Source organism: Delphinus delphis, chromosome 3 (assembly GCF_949987515.2).
Source record: "Delphinus delphis chromosome 3, mDelDel1.2, whole genome shotgun sequence".
Lineage (NCBI taxonomy): Eukaryota > Metazoa > Chordata > Mammalia > Artiodactyla > Delphinidae > Delphinus > Delphinus delphis.
In genome coordinates this window covers 82,302,802-82,320,946 of record NC_082685.1, presented here as the reverse complement: position 1 = coordinate 82,320,946, position 18,145 = coordinate 82,302,802, and the positions used below count along the sequence as shown (strand labels likewise).

General features: G+C 39.3%; 1 protein-coding gene across 3 annotated transcripts in view; it reads left to right on the top strand.

Moving 5' to 3' along the window:
• CAMK4 (calcium/calmodulin dependent protein kinase IV) overlaps positions 1–15,722 on the top strand; it is a 219,659-nt gene extending 203,937 nt beyond the window's left edge. For all 3 annotated transcript variants that reach the window (XM_060009032.1, XM_060009031.1, XM_060009030.1), the window contains 4 exons: positions 1,848–1,923; positions 6,696–6,822; positions 10,931–11,083; positions 12,265–15,722. In XM_060009032.1, coding sequence (XP_059865015.1) covers positions 1,848–1,923; positions 6,696–6,822; positions 10,931–11,083; positions 12,265–12,705 — 797 coding nt within the window. In that variant the 3' untranslated portion in view covers positions 12,706–15,722. The remainder of the gene's footprint in view (positions 1–1,847; positions 1,924–6,695; positions 6,823–10,930; positions 11,084–12,264) is intronic.
• Positions 15,723–18,145: the final 2,423 nt, after the last annotated feature.

The following is an 18,145-nucleotide window of genomic DNA, read 5'->3' as shown; positions in this document are numbered from 1 at the left end:
TAAATTCTCATAACTATCCCTTTACGTACATCACAGTGGCTAAAACTCAAAGTAAACTTGGAAATTAGCTAGTTCAATTCATTTACTAGAGGTAAAAACCAAGACCCAGGAAATATAAGACTGTCCCCAACATATCTCTGTGTTTATGTTGAAATGTCAGTACGAGACTTGATAACGCTTCACGGATGTGGATACCTGGAGTGGGGAAGGGCACATGGTACTAACTGTGCATGCCAAATATGCATGTGTTCGGCTCCCTGACAGTAGCAGCCCTTCTGAAGTGGCAGCCGAACCTCAGTTCCCTTTGCACTATGATAAGCAAATCATTTTCGAGTGGGAGTTCAGTGCGGGGGCTGCTGCGGCCCAAAGGAACTGTCTGTGGGTACAGATGGCTCTAGAAACGGAAGCCAACCTGACAGAGAGAATGGTGTTGGCTTTGAGCGTGCATTTTTCTTAATTATCTTAATTAAATCTTAAAAGGAAAATATTCTAGGAATAATTTGCTCATAGATGAGAAAAACTTCTTGGCCCCAGATCCAGTTCCTTAAAGGGTGCATCTTGCTGAATTGCTTCTCAGAGTGCTAGAATGCACACCATCATTACACAGGCTCTTCATCTCCTATATTTTATGTAACACAGTTTCTACATAAAATACGAAGAGAATATTCTGGTTGGAAAAGGATGGAGAGAAGGGGATAGAATGGGAAGACATCAGTGGAAAATCTGCTGTGTTCCTTCCTGTAAATTAAATTCAGAGTCCCATGAGACCAGCTTCCTTTAGGAGCTCACTTTGACAATCTCCACCAATATTGACATTCCCAGGCTGCATGGACAAGGGATCCTGCTCTCCTGCCCCACTGAGGGAAGGAGAAGTGTGGTGCCCCTGTCCCCAAGGCCTCCCTCAAGGACCCCTCAGCATTCATCAATCAGCTCCTTCCTCAGGGGCCCTGCTGACACCTACAGACAGCACTTTTGTTCAAAATAGAAAGGGGCTACTCTGGGCTCTAAACCTGAGCCCTATTTCTACCTAGAGGGTAGAGCTCTCACTTCTTTTCTTCCTTTGTTAGTTAGGCAAACAAACAACACCTCCAATCCTCAGTGCAAACAGTTAGACCCAGTTAACTCTTCATTGTCACGGCTCTAAGGTAATAAAATCATGGAAGATCTCACTATTCTTTACTACTGGGCCAGGCCGTTTAATGGCTGAGAAGACCTTCCATTTTCACAATGGTGGGCAGGGCTGACAGGAGCAGCCTCCTTGTGCACAGGGAAGCCCCCTTTCTCAGTTCATAATCCCAAACTGACTGGGGACAGCTGCTCTCTGAGGACCTATGTGTAGTTCTCAGCACCGAGACATGTGCCAGGGCCCCTCCTAGCTCCTGTTCCAACCTTCCAGTACTAGAGACTTTCAGTCCTCTCACTATCTGCCCTGCTCCCTGCCCTGCACGTTGTCAAACACACACACACTCATGGACACCCCAGGCGGCATGATTGTGCCTTTTTCCCCTTACTATGCTAAACTTTCATTTCTTTTCTATGTACACAGCTCCCTTTGTAGCAGAAATATAGCTCTATCTGATTTGAGCAGTATCATGATGTTCTGATGTAGAATATTACATTTAATAACTTTATTTTTATGCACCCCAAACACAGAGAGACTATAATGTCTCCCACTAAAATAGACGTAAGAATTTGTAGACTCATACTTTGGTTTGGGGAGAGAAGATTGGTTATAAAACTGTGCTGAAGTTTCTGTTGACAAATTCATTTCTTCCCTATTGCTTGTTATTAAAATGTGAATATTGAATTTAAACTGTAATTTAATACAGTTTTCACTCTTTCTGCAGCACCTGAAATTCTTAGAGGCTGTGCCTATGGACCTGAGGTGGACATGTGGTCTGTAGGAATAATCACCTACATCTTGTAAGTGAAGAAAAGCAGTCTCTAAGCATACTGTTGGCCTTTGCTGTAATATTTTCTAGTTACTCATAGTCCTCATAAAAAACAAGATTCCTTTTTGATTTTTTGTGGTTTTCTATGACATACTAAGTGTAGTTACTGATGGAATTTTCTGAAAATGAGCAATTGCTTTTTATTTTGTCATTTTCTTGGGGCCAGAACTTCTGTCTAGGGCTTTGCTGTGTCTCATTCTGCTATGCAGTGTATAGCAGATTTGGGGAACAATTCATTGTTTGATGATAGTAATGAGCATGAAACAAATCCACCTATTAAACTTGCACTTATTTTATTTATGTGCATCTCGTCCAAATGATTAGAGTATTATTCCTTTTGAAGGGGCAAAAGGGGCAAATGGCTGTTTAATCTCTGAAGCAATCCCAAACTGGTACATTTCTTATCAGAAATGTTTTAAATACGTTTGGGCTATCGGTTTTGTTTCCTATATCTGTTAAGTTCTCAAGGACCTTTAGTTTGATACCCTAAACTCAGAGAAACCTGTTCTCTGGGAGAAAAAAAAGGGGGGGGGCTAAATCTCTCACTCTCTGGTATCCCCAACTCCATTCCTGAGCTCCTGTCCACTAATAAACATGGGGTTTCAGTTTGCCAAAGAGATGATGGAATTGCAGACAAATACAAGGGAAATAATCAAGAACAATGGAAGAGTACCTGGGGAGGAAAGCTGTTGTAGAACAACTACAAAAGCAAGACATCAATGAGTTCCAAAGTTTAATTCAAACCAAGTAGATTTGGTTTTCAATTAGAGGATACTGCAGAGTTAATTGTTGGAACCTGTAATATTCAAATCTGTAAAGAGATTTTGAAGGGTGGGGAAGAAAGCAAATTAGCTCAGGCTGCTATAACAAAATACCATAGACTCAGTGGCTTAAACAACAGAAATGTAGTTCTGGAGGTTGAAAGCCTGAGGTCAGGGTGCCAGTAGGTCAGGTTCTGGTGAGAGCTGTCTTCTGGCTTGCAGATAGCTGCCTTTTCACTGTATCCTCGCAAGGCAGAAAGAGGAAGCAAGCTCTCTGGTGTCTCTTCTTATAAGGGCACTGATCCCATCGTGAGGTCCTACCCTCATGACCTCATCTAACCCTGTTACCTGCCAAAGGCACCATCTCCAAATACCATCACGTTGGGGGTTAGGGCTTCAATATATTACTTTGGGGGGAACACAATTCAGTCCATAGTAGGAAGAGGTTGGTTTGGTTTGGTTTGGTTAATTTAATAGTGATCTTAGAAAGTGTGGTGTCTAGGTAATATGGGCTAGGAAGAGGGTAACTAGGGTAGAACCCACAAGCAAGTTAGCAAACTCTAAGTTCACCTGGGTTTATATTGCTATACTTGTCAGTAAGAACCATAAAAATGTTTAAAAGCAACCCATAAAATAGCCATCTGCTATTATGTGATGTCAAAAGATATTTTCAGTGATCAATTCCCTGTGTTTCCAGGATGTATTAAAGCTTAAGAAGAATTTGGAGAGCTAGGGAACCATGTTTTTTCTTAGGAAAGTGAAAACTTTTAGGTAATTTGTTTGCCACACCAAGTGCTTGTTAGTTCATTAAAATGAATTCCTAAGGCCGCATCATAGAATCCCTTCAGCTTACATTTAAGATCACTTTTATGCTGTGAAAGAATGTTGTCTCCTGAATTATGTGGGTGACATATCATACTTAGTGATGTTAAGTGAAAAACTGAACTACAAATAATGCTCCAGATTTGCCCCTAAAATGTAAATGTGCCCACCCAATTAGAGTTTCATGTTGAAATGTGATGGGAGGGGTTGAAGCATTGAGGATGTGTAAGAACTCAGAGATGAAGGTAGGAAATTTAGTAACATTTGCCTTGAAAAACTGAAATATGGGATGAGTAAAACTCCATGACATGGTCACTAACATGGGAAAATGAAGAGAAAAATTGGGGCCATTTGAGAAACGTCTTATTGTAACCCTGAAAATAATTTTTTAAATCTCTCGTTTCTTTCCCCTAGTTCACTTAAGGCCATTAATTATAGGTGTTGGTTGAATAAGTGGTAGCAGCCCCCAAAATTAAAATAACAGTGCTGCTCACAACTAATATCCTTTAGTTCTTTTCTTAAAAAAATAAATTTATTTATTTATTTTTGGCTGTGTTGGGTCTTTGTTGCTGCACACAGGCTTTCTCTAGTTGTGGCGAGCGGGGGCTACTCTTCGTTCCAGTGCCCGGGCTTCTCATTGCGGTGGCTTCTCTTGTTGTGGAGCACAGGCTCTAGGTGCGCAGGCTTCAGTAGTTGTGGCTCTCAGGCTCTTGAGCACAGGCTCAGTAGTTGAGGCGCACGGGCTTAGTTGCTCCATGGCATGTGGGATCTTCCCAGACCAGGGCTCGAACCTGTGTTCCCTGCATTGGCAGGCGGATTCTTAAACACTGTTCCACCAGGGAAGCCCCTAATATCCTTTAGTTCTGATCCAACTTATGTCAGCCCCTAAGCCTAGGGACTTTTTATTTAATCTGTAGTTCATTAATAATTGATGAAGTCCACTACGCAAGATTCATTGGACCATTCTCTCCAGTGGATTGTGCCATTGGGCTTATGCACCTCCTTTATTATTATTAAGAGTTCCACCAGGCTATTTTGTGCTATGACCTTGCTATTTCTAAGGATGACAGTAGCCTGGAAATAAAGGCCATTTTGTTTCTTACAAGAATTCTGGTCCCTCTCTTTGGTTTAAAGCGTTAAACCAAAACCCTTTCTCCCCACAGACAAAAGCAGCCATTACAGTTCTCAGGTTAAAATCAGAATCAGATAACATCAGAGATTCAAATTCTGTCCTTCGGCTTTCAACATTACAGTTCTGCTCAATGGCTTGGAGTTACCCTGTGTAATACAGTCACACTTCAGGCTTTATAATCCTAATCTCCTCCTAAACTGTCAATGTCAGCATTCAAATATTTCCATTTCTAAAGGGTTTTCTTACTCTGTGTGTGTGTCTGTGTGCTCATGCACACATGCGTGCTGCTCTCTGTCACATTTCTTCCATTTTTGACATTTCAGGCTGGTGAGATAAACTTTTTACCTCTGTTACCAATGCACAGACTTGCTGACATGACTGAGAGGAAAGAAAGGCATTTGAGTACTGTACCTTCTGAACTATCATTTTTCTCTCTAGATTTCCAGAAGGGGAAACATTAAGAGTTCCCTAAACTAAGCCTGGAAAGTTGACCAATTTCTCCATGACTAGCCAACAACAAGCTATGTTTTTCTAGTGTTTTGGAGGGCAGAGGAGGGCCAGGTGAGGATGAACTGCCTCCTTGGCAACGTGTGGACCTGTGCTCCCTTCTCTCCTTTTGCTGGAGCAGTATCCTCTGCGCGGACTTCTGCAGTGGGAGAGGGAGGATGCACAGCCCAGGCCTCAGCACTCCCTGAGCCTTGCCTTTTCCTGGCTGGCTCCACAATATTTGAAAGAAACAAAGACTCTCCCAACAGGACGTTCCCTGAGCAAAAGAACATGAGAAATTGCTTCTTCCTAGAAACTCACTACATTAGGATGCACTGGAATGTTTCATTCTCGGCACCAACCTGGCCAGTTTGAAGGAAGAATTTGGGGAAATGTTTTTCATTCTTTTTCCTTCATTCCTTGTCAGATGCAACACATGCCCTAGCAGGGACTTTTAAAAAATAGTTCCCTTTTGGTCTTTAGTGATTTCAGTACCTCCACCCACCTATAAACAGTAGAGGCTTGGTGGTCCCAGACCAGCAACTCACTTTTCCTCTCTCTCTTTAGGATGCCAGAGATGGTTCTCTGTTTCTTTTCTCCCACTTTTCTCATACATTTTTATGCTGACCCGTGATGGAAGATGAAGGTGAACATAGTGAGGTGTCTTTAAGATGTGCAAAAGTGAGGGTCCTTACCAGGTTGCGCTAACGCTAGGCTGCTCACCTCTGCTGGCTGCAGCTGCTCACTGTAGTAAGTTTTAAAAGGCCATTCCCTGACAATAGTGTTAGCTCTTGTGTTTGTTTACTCTGAAATCCAAACTGGAATGGGATGGAAATCGAATATTTTATTCATCTCTATGGAAGAATTCAAATGAAAAGGGCTGAATAAAAACAACTAAAAACTTTTCTTTCCACCTTTTAACCTCTTTATTCTCAAAATCCTAACTTTTCTGTTTTGTAATCAATTGGAATTCTAATCAATCTGTCTTCTCAATTCCTGGTGGGAAAAAAATCCATGGAGGGCTTCCCTGGTGGCGCAGGGGTTGAGAGTCTGCCTGCCGATGCAGGGGACACGGGTTCGTGCCCCGGTCCGGGAAGATCCCACATGCCGTGGAGCGGCTGGGCCTGTGAGCCATGGCCGCTGAGCCTGCGCATCCGGAGCCTGTGCTGTGCAACGGGAGAGGCCACAACAGTGAGAGGCCCGCGTACCGCAAAAAAAATCCATGGAAATAGCACTATAGCATAATGCCTATAATAGTGTTAGCTATTACCATTGTTGTTTGTGTCATAATTATTAATATGATTATAACTTTTTGTAGAAATCTTAAATTGGTTTTGTATCTATTCTTACTTCCTGAAGACATGACTGTGTGTTTATATAATCAAAAGTGAATTGTAAGAAGGTGATTACATACTTAAACTGAGCGATTACATTCATAACAGGAAGCTGTGAAAAAGGACAGTCTTGAATTTCTGCAAAAAATTGGTGAAATATGCTTAGGCTTTTAAAAGACATTTTATTCTCTATCTTTTGTCCCTCTAGACTTTGTGGATTTGAACCATTCTATGATGAAAGAGGCGATCAGTTCATGTTTAGGAGAATTCTGAACTGTGAATATTACTTTATCTCCCCCTGGTGGGATGAAGTATCTCTAAATGCCAAGGATTTGGTAAGTGTGACCAAACAAAATGAAATAAAATCCCTTGCATTCATTTTTATCTAATTAATGGGCAGTGCCATTTTTTAAATCAACCCCTCTTAATAGCCTATTTCTTTTTAATTATAAAGTATTTTTAATGAAACAATGCACACTAATGCATTTTCCTTATAGATAATGAAAAAAGGTACGTTTGATTCATCTCTAGCTGAATTATCACAAATTATGGCATATTAATTAATGAGTTTTTACCATCTAGTCAATGCAGAACCTTGCTTATGAAGATAGCTGTGCTGAGTGAATCCAAACATAATATACACAGAAGAATTCTGTTTTAAAATGGCTTTGCTATCACCTAGATTAGTTATACTTTGAATAAAACAACATTGCTTCTTGAAATGTTCAAACTTATTAAAATATCCTGATAGTAACACAAGTCCCATCATGCATGATTATCATTATACAAGTTACACTATACGTTTTGTTTGGTTTTTTTGTTTGTTTTACTTGGCTTCTCACTTCAGGTAACATTGAAGTTTGTTTGCATTCAGGAAACACATACCCTCTAGGGAGATGGCCCACCTGTTGTAAAATAAACAGGATACTAGGGTGTAATTGAAACATTTACCATCAATCCTCTAGAGAGAAATCGTGCAGAAATAACTAAAAGCTAACTTCTGAATCATAGAAGGTTAGATCTCCAAGGGATCTTAGGAGTCATCTAATCTTCCCTGCATTTTAAAGATAAGTTTGCTAAAGCCCAGAGAAGTGAAATGACTGTCCAAGTTCACACAGCTTCTCAGCAGAAAGGCATTGTTAGGAACTAAGGATGCAGATTTCCAGACCCCTTATCCAGTGCTCTTTTCCCTCCTTACCATCTGTGTTCTTTCATGAAAACAGATATCCTACAGGTCACGGATTTTCCAACACGGTTGTGAAAGAGAGGCCATGTGTGTGATGTGGGAATGTGTCATCCCAACTCCTCCCTCATGTCAGGGCCCACACTCCTAAACATCTCTTGAATCCGTCCACTTCTCTCCACCTCCACTACAACTGCCTAGTCCAAGCCCCATCCTCTCCTGGTTCACGGCCACAGCCTCCTATCTGGTCTCCTTGCCTCTTCTTGTGCTCTTCTCAAGTACACTCTCCACACAGGATCCAGAGGAATGGTTTTATAAATAAGTGTCACCCTCTCTTGTGCCACTTACTTCACATCACTCTCCCTTGATCTCTCTCTTTCCTCCAGAGCACTAGACTTCCAGTCCCTCATCAATGTAGCTCTGGGTATGTTGCTCTTTCTTCTGCTTTGTGATGTTCTTTCCTCCTTCCTCTCCACCATTACGTACACATACACGCCTCTTTACATGGGTAACTCTAATCTTCAAGCCCTGGCTGCCATTTGGCATTCTCTGGGAGATTTCGTCTTCAGCAGGCCATTCTTCTCACAGTTGGTTCATTCCTTCTGCCACTTGTTCCTTTGCCCCCTAGACTTCCTTTTTCATGATGGTCATCATTTCTATATACTTGCTCAAAGGTGTTCCTTAATTAGATTGTAAGCTCTGGGAGAGGGTGAAGCATGTGTGCCCAGATCTTAGTACCATATGGACATAAAGTACAGGCTCAATAAATATTTGTTGAATGAAACCATGAATCAGGAAACAGACCAAGGATTCTTAAAGTCTGACATGCCTGGATTCAAGTGACCCCCCTTCTTATAATTTACAGATATGACCTTGGGCTAGCCTAACCTCTCTGTGCTTTAGTTTTCTTCTCTGAGATGATACCAGTACCTATCTCTAGGTCTTTAGAAGAATTAAGGGATATAATACATACTAAGTAATCACCACCAACTAACTCAATAATAACCCCATTATTTAGTCTTCCTTCCATTTCTTTTTATCCCTCATAAGAATTAAATGGATAAGAGGGTTAGCTGTGATGTTCCTTCATTCAGCTAGACCTCCTGTTGGTTAATAAATTTATAAAACTTGAGAACTAAAGCAATCATTGAGCCTCATAATGTGTACTTATTAGCAAAACCTGCATCTGTTCTGTCATGAGCAGAGGCTATGGTGCCGATGAGTGGGGATTTGGGCTATTAAGAGGAACCGTAGGATAATGGCAAGGCTTTGGGTTAGAATCCTGGCAAGGTCACTGGATCTCTCTAATCTTCAGCAAGTTTCTTAATAATTCAGTGCATCAGTATCTTCAAATGTAAAGATTAATGATGACATATATAAAATTTTGGTACATACTGGCTTTCAGTAAATTCTTTGTATTTTCATGAGGAGGAGGATGGTAATGATAAGAGGAAACGGATGATTAGAAAATGAGAGGGAAATATCTGTCAGGGATGGTGTAAGGATTAGGTATCATTGACATAAAATTATTAGTATATGTGTTCAACAGATGATAGCTCTGACTACTATCAAATTCGTATTACTACTGTGCATTCTTTTTCTTAATTATCTTTATCTCCCTCCACCCCCTCTCTGATTTTAAGACTAAGCAGTCTCACGTCTCTGCCCTTTACAAATTCAGTGTCTACCCCCCACACACATTTCTTTGCAAATGCTACAAAAAGGAAGTGAAAGGAGAACCGGATATTCATTCTTCATTTGACTAGCTGCCTGATTTTGTTAGCCTGTGTTCAGTTCTTAGGTTATTAGAGTTAGAAAAGATCTTATGCCTTAAATCATCCAACGCCCCTCATTTTACACACATATTGGCAGACTGAAACCCAGAGAGGCTGACAACCTTGGAGGCACTATGGTGTAGTGGCCATGAGACAAACTCTAAGACCCGAGTTTGAGTATAGCCCCCACCAGTTATGAGTTGTCTGACCTTACACAAGTCACTAAATCTTTCTGAGCTTCCTTCCATCCCTCATTTATGAATTGGAGCTAATAGTTACTAATTGATAAGGTTATGGACAGGGTTACATGAGTTTTGGGGTTTTTTTTTTAAATGTTATATGTCTATAAGAATGTATTTATTGATACAAAGGAATTAGGGTGGAAACGAGGTCATGTAAGAAAGGGCCCAGGAGGGTGTCCATAGTCACCCAATTCACATGTGGTCTTTGTCTAAGGTCACAAAAGTAGTTAGAGACTTTGAATAAGTTAGGACTTGAACATGCTTCCTGACTCCAAAGAGTCTCTGCCTCATTCCAGGTCACCCCTTCTGAGCCTAGGGCTGGGGATTATTTTGGTTGTTGATCTTCCTGGCAATTTATTGTCTGCTCATCCTCACAAGCGGGGGTAAACCTCCCAGAATAGGCTACCATTGGTTTGAATTCAGTCCTGTAAACAAATCATACCCACAAGCTACTGACACCTTTACTTTGATTCTAGATAGGCTTTTACCCCAGCTCTTGGCTTAGTCCTTCAAGTACCCTCAAGGGATTAGAGAGCTATTAACTTCATGATAGACTCATGGTATAATCATAAGGGCTATGATACTGCCCCTATTGTTTGCCATTCAATTCCCATAGAAAGAATGATGGATGCATGAACGATGCCCGTCTCCATTGATGTGTATTTTAAGCTCTGAATTCTAAGTGATGTGAAGTACGGCCGAGAATTATTCAGATGCTGGTTCTCATTCAAAGAACTTCCAGTCTAGGGCTTCCCTGGTGGCGCAGTGGTTGAGAGTCCGCCTGCCGATGCAGGGGACACAGGTTCGTGCCCCGGTCTGGGAAGATCCCACATGCCGCGGAGCAGCTGGGCCCGTGAGCCATGGCCGCTGAGCCTGCGCGTCCGGAGCCTGTGCTCCGCAACGGGAGAGGCCACAACAGTGAGAGGCCCGCGTACCACAAAAACAAAAACAAAGAACTTCCAGTCTACAGGCAAGGCAGGACTTGTTTCTTTGACCTCCGTGGGCAAGCTATCCACCAGTTTGGGCTCTCAGGTAGCCTACGCACACCACTCTCAGATTCCTCAGCTACTGCTACCTGAAGCCGTCTCTACAGTAACCTCTGGGGACTTAAAAAAATTGTTTAATGTATATATAGTGTACTGCCAAGGAAATTAAATAAGACCTAGAAGTTCACGAGCTGAGGGGCAAGCCCAGGTCACCGTAAAAATCTCCCTAAGAAGACTATGGCTCTTTATCATTTCAGGTTAGAAAATTAATTGTGTTGGATCCTAAGAAAAGGCTGACTACCTTCCAAGCCCTCCAGCACCCGTGGGTCACAGGTAAAGCAGCCAATTTTGTACACATGGATACAGCTCAAAAGAAGCTCCAAGAATTCAATGCCCGGCGCAAGCTCAAGGTTAGATGGCATTTATTTGTTTTATTAAAAAAAAAAAAAGATTTCTCTCATATCTTGATGATCAAAGATAATTCCACTATTATTTATCTAATACTATTATTCATCTTCTGTGGTACCAGGAAAAATCCTGCTTTGAAATCCCAACAGTGCTGGTATAAAGCCAATTGTAGTTCTGTTATCCTCTCATAAGAATTCATTGTGGGTTTTTTTGTTTTTTGGGTTTTTTTGGAGTGGGGGGCACCGTGCCACTCGGCTTGTGGGATCTTAGTGAAAGCGCTGAGTCTTAACCACTGGACTGCCAGGGAATTCCCAGAGTTCATTGTTAATAAAGGGAAATGTGTTGTATGTTGAGCTTTACTCACCAAACAAATCCATTATCATTGCTTCTCATTTAATTAAGGCTGAACTGCTTGAACAGCATTGTTCAGGAAACATTTACTCAGAAAGTTGTCTACTTTCTGAATATGGAAAAATTGGGAAAAAAAATTTTAAAACTATGTTTTAGTACATAAGCAAATAGTTATACTTGGTAAAAATTAAAATAATTCAAGTGATAGGGAAAATTATCTACCAAAACATATCTCTTTTTATAGAATGTATATGGAATAGAAATTAGGTGCTTTTCTCTTACTTAATGGTATTTAGGACTAGCTATACATACAGGGGATCTCAGAGAACAGCTGGGGGTCAAAAACAGTGTTCTATTCAGCAATCGCTTACAGGCTGATACAGACTAAATAAACCTGAAGGGTTCCATGGTCATATTAATTTGAAATACACTACATAAAACAACCTTGACTTAACCCAGGATTTCTCAAACAAAGTTGACTGTGGAACTCTTTTATCTAGATAGTGCCTAAAACATCCATGGAACTAGTGTCCCATGAAACAAATACTTTGGGAAACACAATCTAAAATTTTTGAATATTGGTAATCCATGGGAACATGCATTTACTCAGGTTTTTGGTTGTCCAGATGATTAAATACGCTAACTTGAGATTAAACATACTTTGCTGTTCATTCTCCAAACAAGTTTTCATTAGACAATCTTGGAATAATATACTTTCAAAGATTAAGCACTAACATATAATAACAAGCTCCCTAAATGCAAAATTGAAATTGAGCTCTGATTTGGGATTTTAAGTGAAAGTAACACCTGACACTTTTCTGTTTCCAATCAGGCAGCAGTAAAGGCCGTGGTGGCCTCTTCCCGGTTGGGAAGCGCCAGCAGCAGCCATGGCAGCATCCAGGAGAGCCAGAAGGCCAGCCGAGAGCCATCTCCAACACAAGATGGCAATGAAGATGTCAAAGCTATTCCGGAAGGAGTGAAAATGCAAGGAGATGGGGCCCAAGTGGCAGTTGAGGGGGCAGAGGCTGAGCTGATGAAGGTGCAGGCCATAGAGAAAGTTAAAGATGCTGAAATAAATGCTGCTGAGGCCACCAAGATGGTGCCCGAGGCATTAGAGGATGGGATAAAGGAGGCTGACCCAGAAATAGAGGAGGGCCTAGTGGAGGAAAAGCTGAAGACTGTTGAGGAAGCAGCAGCCCCCAAAGAAGGGCAAGAAAACCCTGCTCTGGAATTTGGAGCTCAGCAGAATGATGTGATCCTGCCAGAGTACTAAATGGCTTCCTTCCATCTGGGAGCCAAATCCTGGCACTTTATGCATTTTGTCCTTCAGCAAGGAAGGTGGGGAAGCATGATATGCACTATAGTGATTCTGTTTTTAAGGTGCAAAAAAATACATATATATCAGTTGGTAATCCTAACTTCAATGCATGTGACTGCTTTATGAAAAAATAGTGTCTTCTATGGTATGTAATGGATACCAAATACCTACTGATGAATTAAATTTGAAATTGCAAGTAAACACAACATAACATTTAAAAACATACATTTTCAGGGACCAGTAGCACACATTTGAAGTAAATAGTAACAAATTGTTTTTGCTTTGAAAACCTAGCCAGCCTACACCCTTTGGATTTCTTTACAAGGACTGTTGCCCAGCTAATACTAGGTAGAGCTATAAGATGTATTCCCATGACATTCACAGTCTTTTCAGTAATGTGTTCAAACTGTTTACAAGAAGATGGTTAGGTTATAGTTGTATGGTATGTGCAAAAAAAAAAAAAAAATCCACTTATAATGGTAAGAAACTGAAGCATGCTTTAAGGGCTATGAAACCATATGCCCCTAAAGCTTGTGTGCAGAATGTTTTTTTATCTTGTCTTTATTTATACACACCATATTACTAATAACCGAAAACATTCTATTACAAATTCCTGCCATTTTACGGTCCTAAAAAAATTATTTCACAGACTCACGCTGAGGAATTTATTCTTTCCTTCACCTGCTCTCTAACAAGAAGTCCTTCTGATGGACAACACTTAGGGGTGGAATAAAGAAATTTAGTGAAGAAAAGGAGATAAGACTGGGACTTAGACTAATAAAGACTGACTCCTTGTCAGTTTTCAGATAAAATTGAATTTATTCACAAGCTTGTACAATTTTAAAGATAGGAACACTTTTATGGATAAACTCTATACTTAACCAAGGTTCAGATATTTAGAAAAGTCTACACCAAAGACTGGTGCCAAAATGTCTGAATAGAGTGGGAATAATATCCCATTGTAAGATCATCCATTATTGACTTTAGTATAGTAAGGAAACCTTTGTTTTTATAAAAGTCCTTTTTTTCCTTCAACTGATAGTTATTTAGATATACGGCTTATAGACTAAAGATATTTCTGAAAAGCTAGTATATCTTTTTCTCATACTTGGAATGGAAGCACCCATAATTTACAATGTATTTTTGAAAGTTTCCATGTCCAGAAATGTAGGACAATGCAGCTTTTAATTTACTTTAGTAAACAAAAACAAAAAGAAACAATGAAAAAAACACTGATTTCAAATCAGACTCTTGAGAAGCTGTAACATTAGACCTAATACATTACCATGATTTTTTTCAAAATATTTTCTTTGGTTTTCATATAAACACTTTTCCCTTATAAAAATCAGTTAAATTCCAAATACCTCAGATTTATTTCTAGCTTGAGCTTAAATGAACATTTTTATCAAATTAATTATGCAGCATATTTTAGTAGGTTTCCTTAATTTTAAAAAAGGATTATTTTCAGGCCAAAATTATGGATAAAAATGACTATCACATAAAAATCCTCCTCAAAAATAGAGATCTTAAATTTTTTGGGCTCTTCCTCAGAAATATTAAATTAGAAAATTAAATTAAACCTCTGGTTTCTGGGGACTATTCGACCTAGGAGACATTCTGCTTTCCAAGTGCAAATCTTCCTTTACTACTGTTCTCATGAGAAGAAAATAAGGTAGAACTTCTTGTCTTCCATAATATAGGAGCCTGACAGATCACTGAGGTGGAGGAAAAAGCCCTTAAGGGCACATCATCTGGACTCAGAGAAAGATTTTTTGTTTCATTTTATCTTTATTAATTAGTAGAGAGTACTTATCTTCTTCTCTTCTGTTTCCCTCCTTCTTTATTCTCTCAGAATTTCCATTTTAGCTATTATAAGGGGCTCACTAATTTCAAACTTTAAGAATGCCTTCTTCCCTAAGCATTAAGATTTCTATTTTAAAAGACCAATTGCCTGGTATACTTTTCCCAAAGAGACTTAACAGGTGTATATTGTGAGGCATATATGGTTAAGTGTCCTATATATTGGAAAAGGGAAGAGAGGGAAAGGAATCTTAATGGAAAGTGGCAATACTAATAGGAAGATGAGAACACATTGTCCCTCCCAGCCCACTTCCATATTGTTCCAAGGGTAGTGGTTATATCATCCCAACATTCAGGGCTGACTGCAGTGGTTGGACCTGCGGACTGTGTAGTGTGAAGAGCACTGCAAATGCCAAGGCCAGTGTGTACTTAAGAATTTACCCATTTAAATGAGTACACATGCCTATTCCCTGTGAGGGTGTGAGCGTAATTTCCTCTTTTTTAACCCATAAATTGCACTCTCTAAAAATCAGCAGGAGTTGTAAATTTTGACTTGTATGTTAAAGATTAAGTCCTGATAATGCCTAAGTGACTGAGTTAGTCATTTCAGTGGAAAACAAGTCAAAGCTTCACAAAAATTGGGCATTTCAGCCAAATGATTCAACCTAGGATTTCACAGAGATGCTATTTAAGTTAGGATAGTTAAATTAACATTTTTGAAAAAACAGTAAACATTTATATTGCTTGTTAAAATGGATATATTATCTATCTCAAAGATTACTTATTTATAATAATAGACTAATGCAGATAGAACCTTAATTTGATGAACTATTTCATAATGTTTCCTTTAATTGGCGCTATAGTCACAAAGCAAATAATTAAGGGAATTTCAGCAAACAATACATTTTGCATTTTAGAGATGACAGTTATTACATTATTGATTTCTGTTCTCAGATAAGCTCAGATACGTAGCATAAACCAGACTATTTTGCCATAGAGAAGGACAATCTTGAATTATTTCTCCCATTTAAAAAGTCTAATTGGAATCCCAGTGGTTTTTCTCGAACCGTAAGAGCTCATTTGTCCCATGAACACATAAATAAGGTAGAAATTAGAATAATATGGTTGTAGAAGTTATTGTCTAGAACAAGTGCTGCCTAATATAGATGATACAAACCACATATGTAATTTTAAATTTTCTCCTAGCCACCTTTTAAAAAGAAAAAAAAAAGCTGGTAAAATTAACTATATTTTAATCCAATATATCCATACTATTATTCCAATACATAATCAATATGAAAAATTAACAAGACCTTTTAAATTTTTTATTTTTGTACTAAGTTTTCAAAAGAAGGATTATGTTACACCTTCAGTACATCAAGTGCTCAACAGCCACATGTGACTAGTGGCTACAGTGGTACTAGAAGAGCGCTGGTCTAGAGCACTTTCAAAGCAAAATGACAGACAAATTTCTATGCTTAGATTTGAGCTGCCTCAGTTTTCCACACTGATGAGTTGGTAGGAGGCCAAAAAGAAAATGTTTCAGAAATGTCATAGACTGAAATGAGTAAAAACTCTGTTGGCCACATCTACCTATTCATGTGCTTCAGAGGAGAAGTGTTTCCCAGCATGACTGTTAGAGAACTTTCCTGGGCATTGGCAAGTTGTCCGTTGGCTATAGTTCCTCTCTTGGGCCCTGGAATCTTGACTACAGGCTAGCGTCTCCTGAGTACTGCCATGAAGTCAATCGTGTTCTCACATACCAAAATCTTCTGTGGGCGAACCATGTGTCCTCATTCAGGAAGGGCTGCACACAGAATCTTAGTGGGATTTCGTAGGCCTGGCCACCAACAAGGCTGGACACCATCCTTGTATTGCAGGCAATATTTTTTATAGAAATCTTCTGAAATATACCAAATTTGCATGATAAAGACTGTATGATGAGGATGATATCAACCCAGTTATCCCTAAAATGAGAATATGACCATCCGCTGGCATTTTTTATATTTCCTTAGAAGAGTTTAATCAACTCTGCCATTACACATGGATTCAAAAGACTTTTTGGAATTTTCTTACATATTGCTATTTTAGAATAATCCTCAAGGTTCTATAGCCATTTTTAGTGGCAGACTTTAAAAGAAAAGAACAGTTTGCCTTTTACTGTGACCTCAATTACATAGTATTTTAAACATATTTTGTAATTTAGAATGTTTAGCAATCCCTATTTCCAGTTTTACATGAAAGGTAACTGCTTGAAGATTGCCTATAGACTGAAAATTTAGAGAAAGCCATTTTGTTTCATAATTCAGTTGTTTCACAGAAGCATCTGGTTGCATTTCAAATCGGAAAATAAAAGAAGTAAATGCCAAAAAAGGCAAAGGATAAAATCAGTAAATCATTTATTCTGTTTTAGGATTGTCTTTGCAAAGCAAATGCAAAAACAAGTCAAAAAAGTGAATCAGCACTAGGTTTTTCTTGATGAGGCTGACTCCACATAAATTGACATAAATATACTGAGAAGAGTCAATTACATAATTACAGTGCCATTATGTAATTTACTTGTCATTGCAGAGTATTCAGTCTGGTTATCTAGGTCTACTTTAGCTGGTGCAAACTTTTCCGGCATCTACTTACATAATAGGATTTGTAATATCCTTGTAATTACTGCCTATTAGGTCTTATTTAAATTTCCTTAATGTTCAGCACTGATATGTCTCTGATCAAGGTCGTTACTAACATTTGAGCATTTACTGGTTAAATACTGCTTACTGGTTAGACTCTATGTGTGTCTTCACTGTTTTTTTTTAACATTTATGCACGTATAATCTCAATATTGGTATAATATTCATAACCACATGTTAAGCAGAAATGTAACCAATAATTTTCTATAAAACTTTTTCAAAGTTCTTTTCTTCCCCTGGCACAACTCAGGGTGAGTTTCTGGCTCCTTGACAAATAGAAAAAGAACCTAAAAGATCACTGGAGAGATATCAGCTATCCACCCGTAGTAACCAAGCTCAGCATTTCTTCTTTCTATATCCTGATCTGTTAAGGGCCAGTTTTTGTCATCATTACTTTCAAATATCACCTGAGATCAGATAATATAGTCTCAGCTCACATAGCCCAACCATTTATATACTTTTCTTGGAGAGCAATAACAAACTTGACTAATTTATGTTTGCTTGTTTAAAATTCTAATTTTCACACACTCTCTGTGGTGTACTCTAGAGGCTTTGATTGTGTGATTTTAACTTCCTTCAAGATTCAGTCTTTTCTCTGTCACCTGGCCCAGAGGTCTACCTAGGACAAGGAGGAAGCCTTGCCATGAGAGTGGACCATGTGAGTCCTTGACAGGAATCAGACATTGCTCTAGTGAAGACTCAAAGCATCTGTCTTGGTTGAGCTCAAATGAGCCAAATGGGAAACACCTCTTCCAGTGATACTGTTTGAATATTGGTACAGTGCCATTAGTCAGTAATGGAAAATGAGATTTCACCAATCATTTGCTCTTCCCATGACTTGGTTTGCTACCACTTATCCCAGATCAATGTTTTCTTCCATCCCTATGGCCATCAAGCTGCCCTCTCGAATTTTG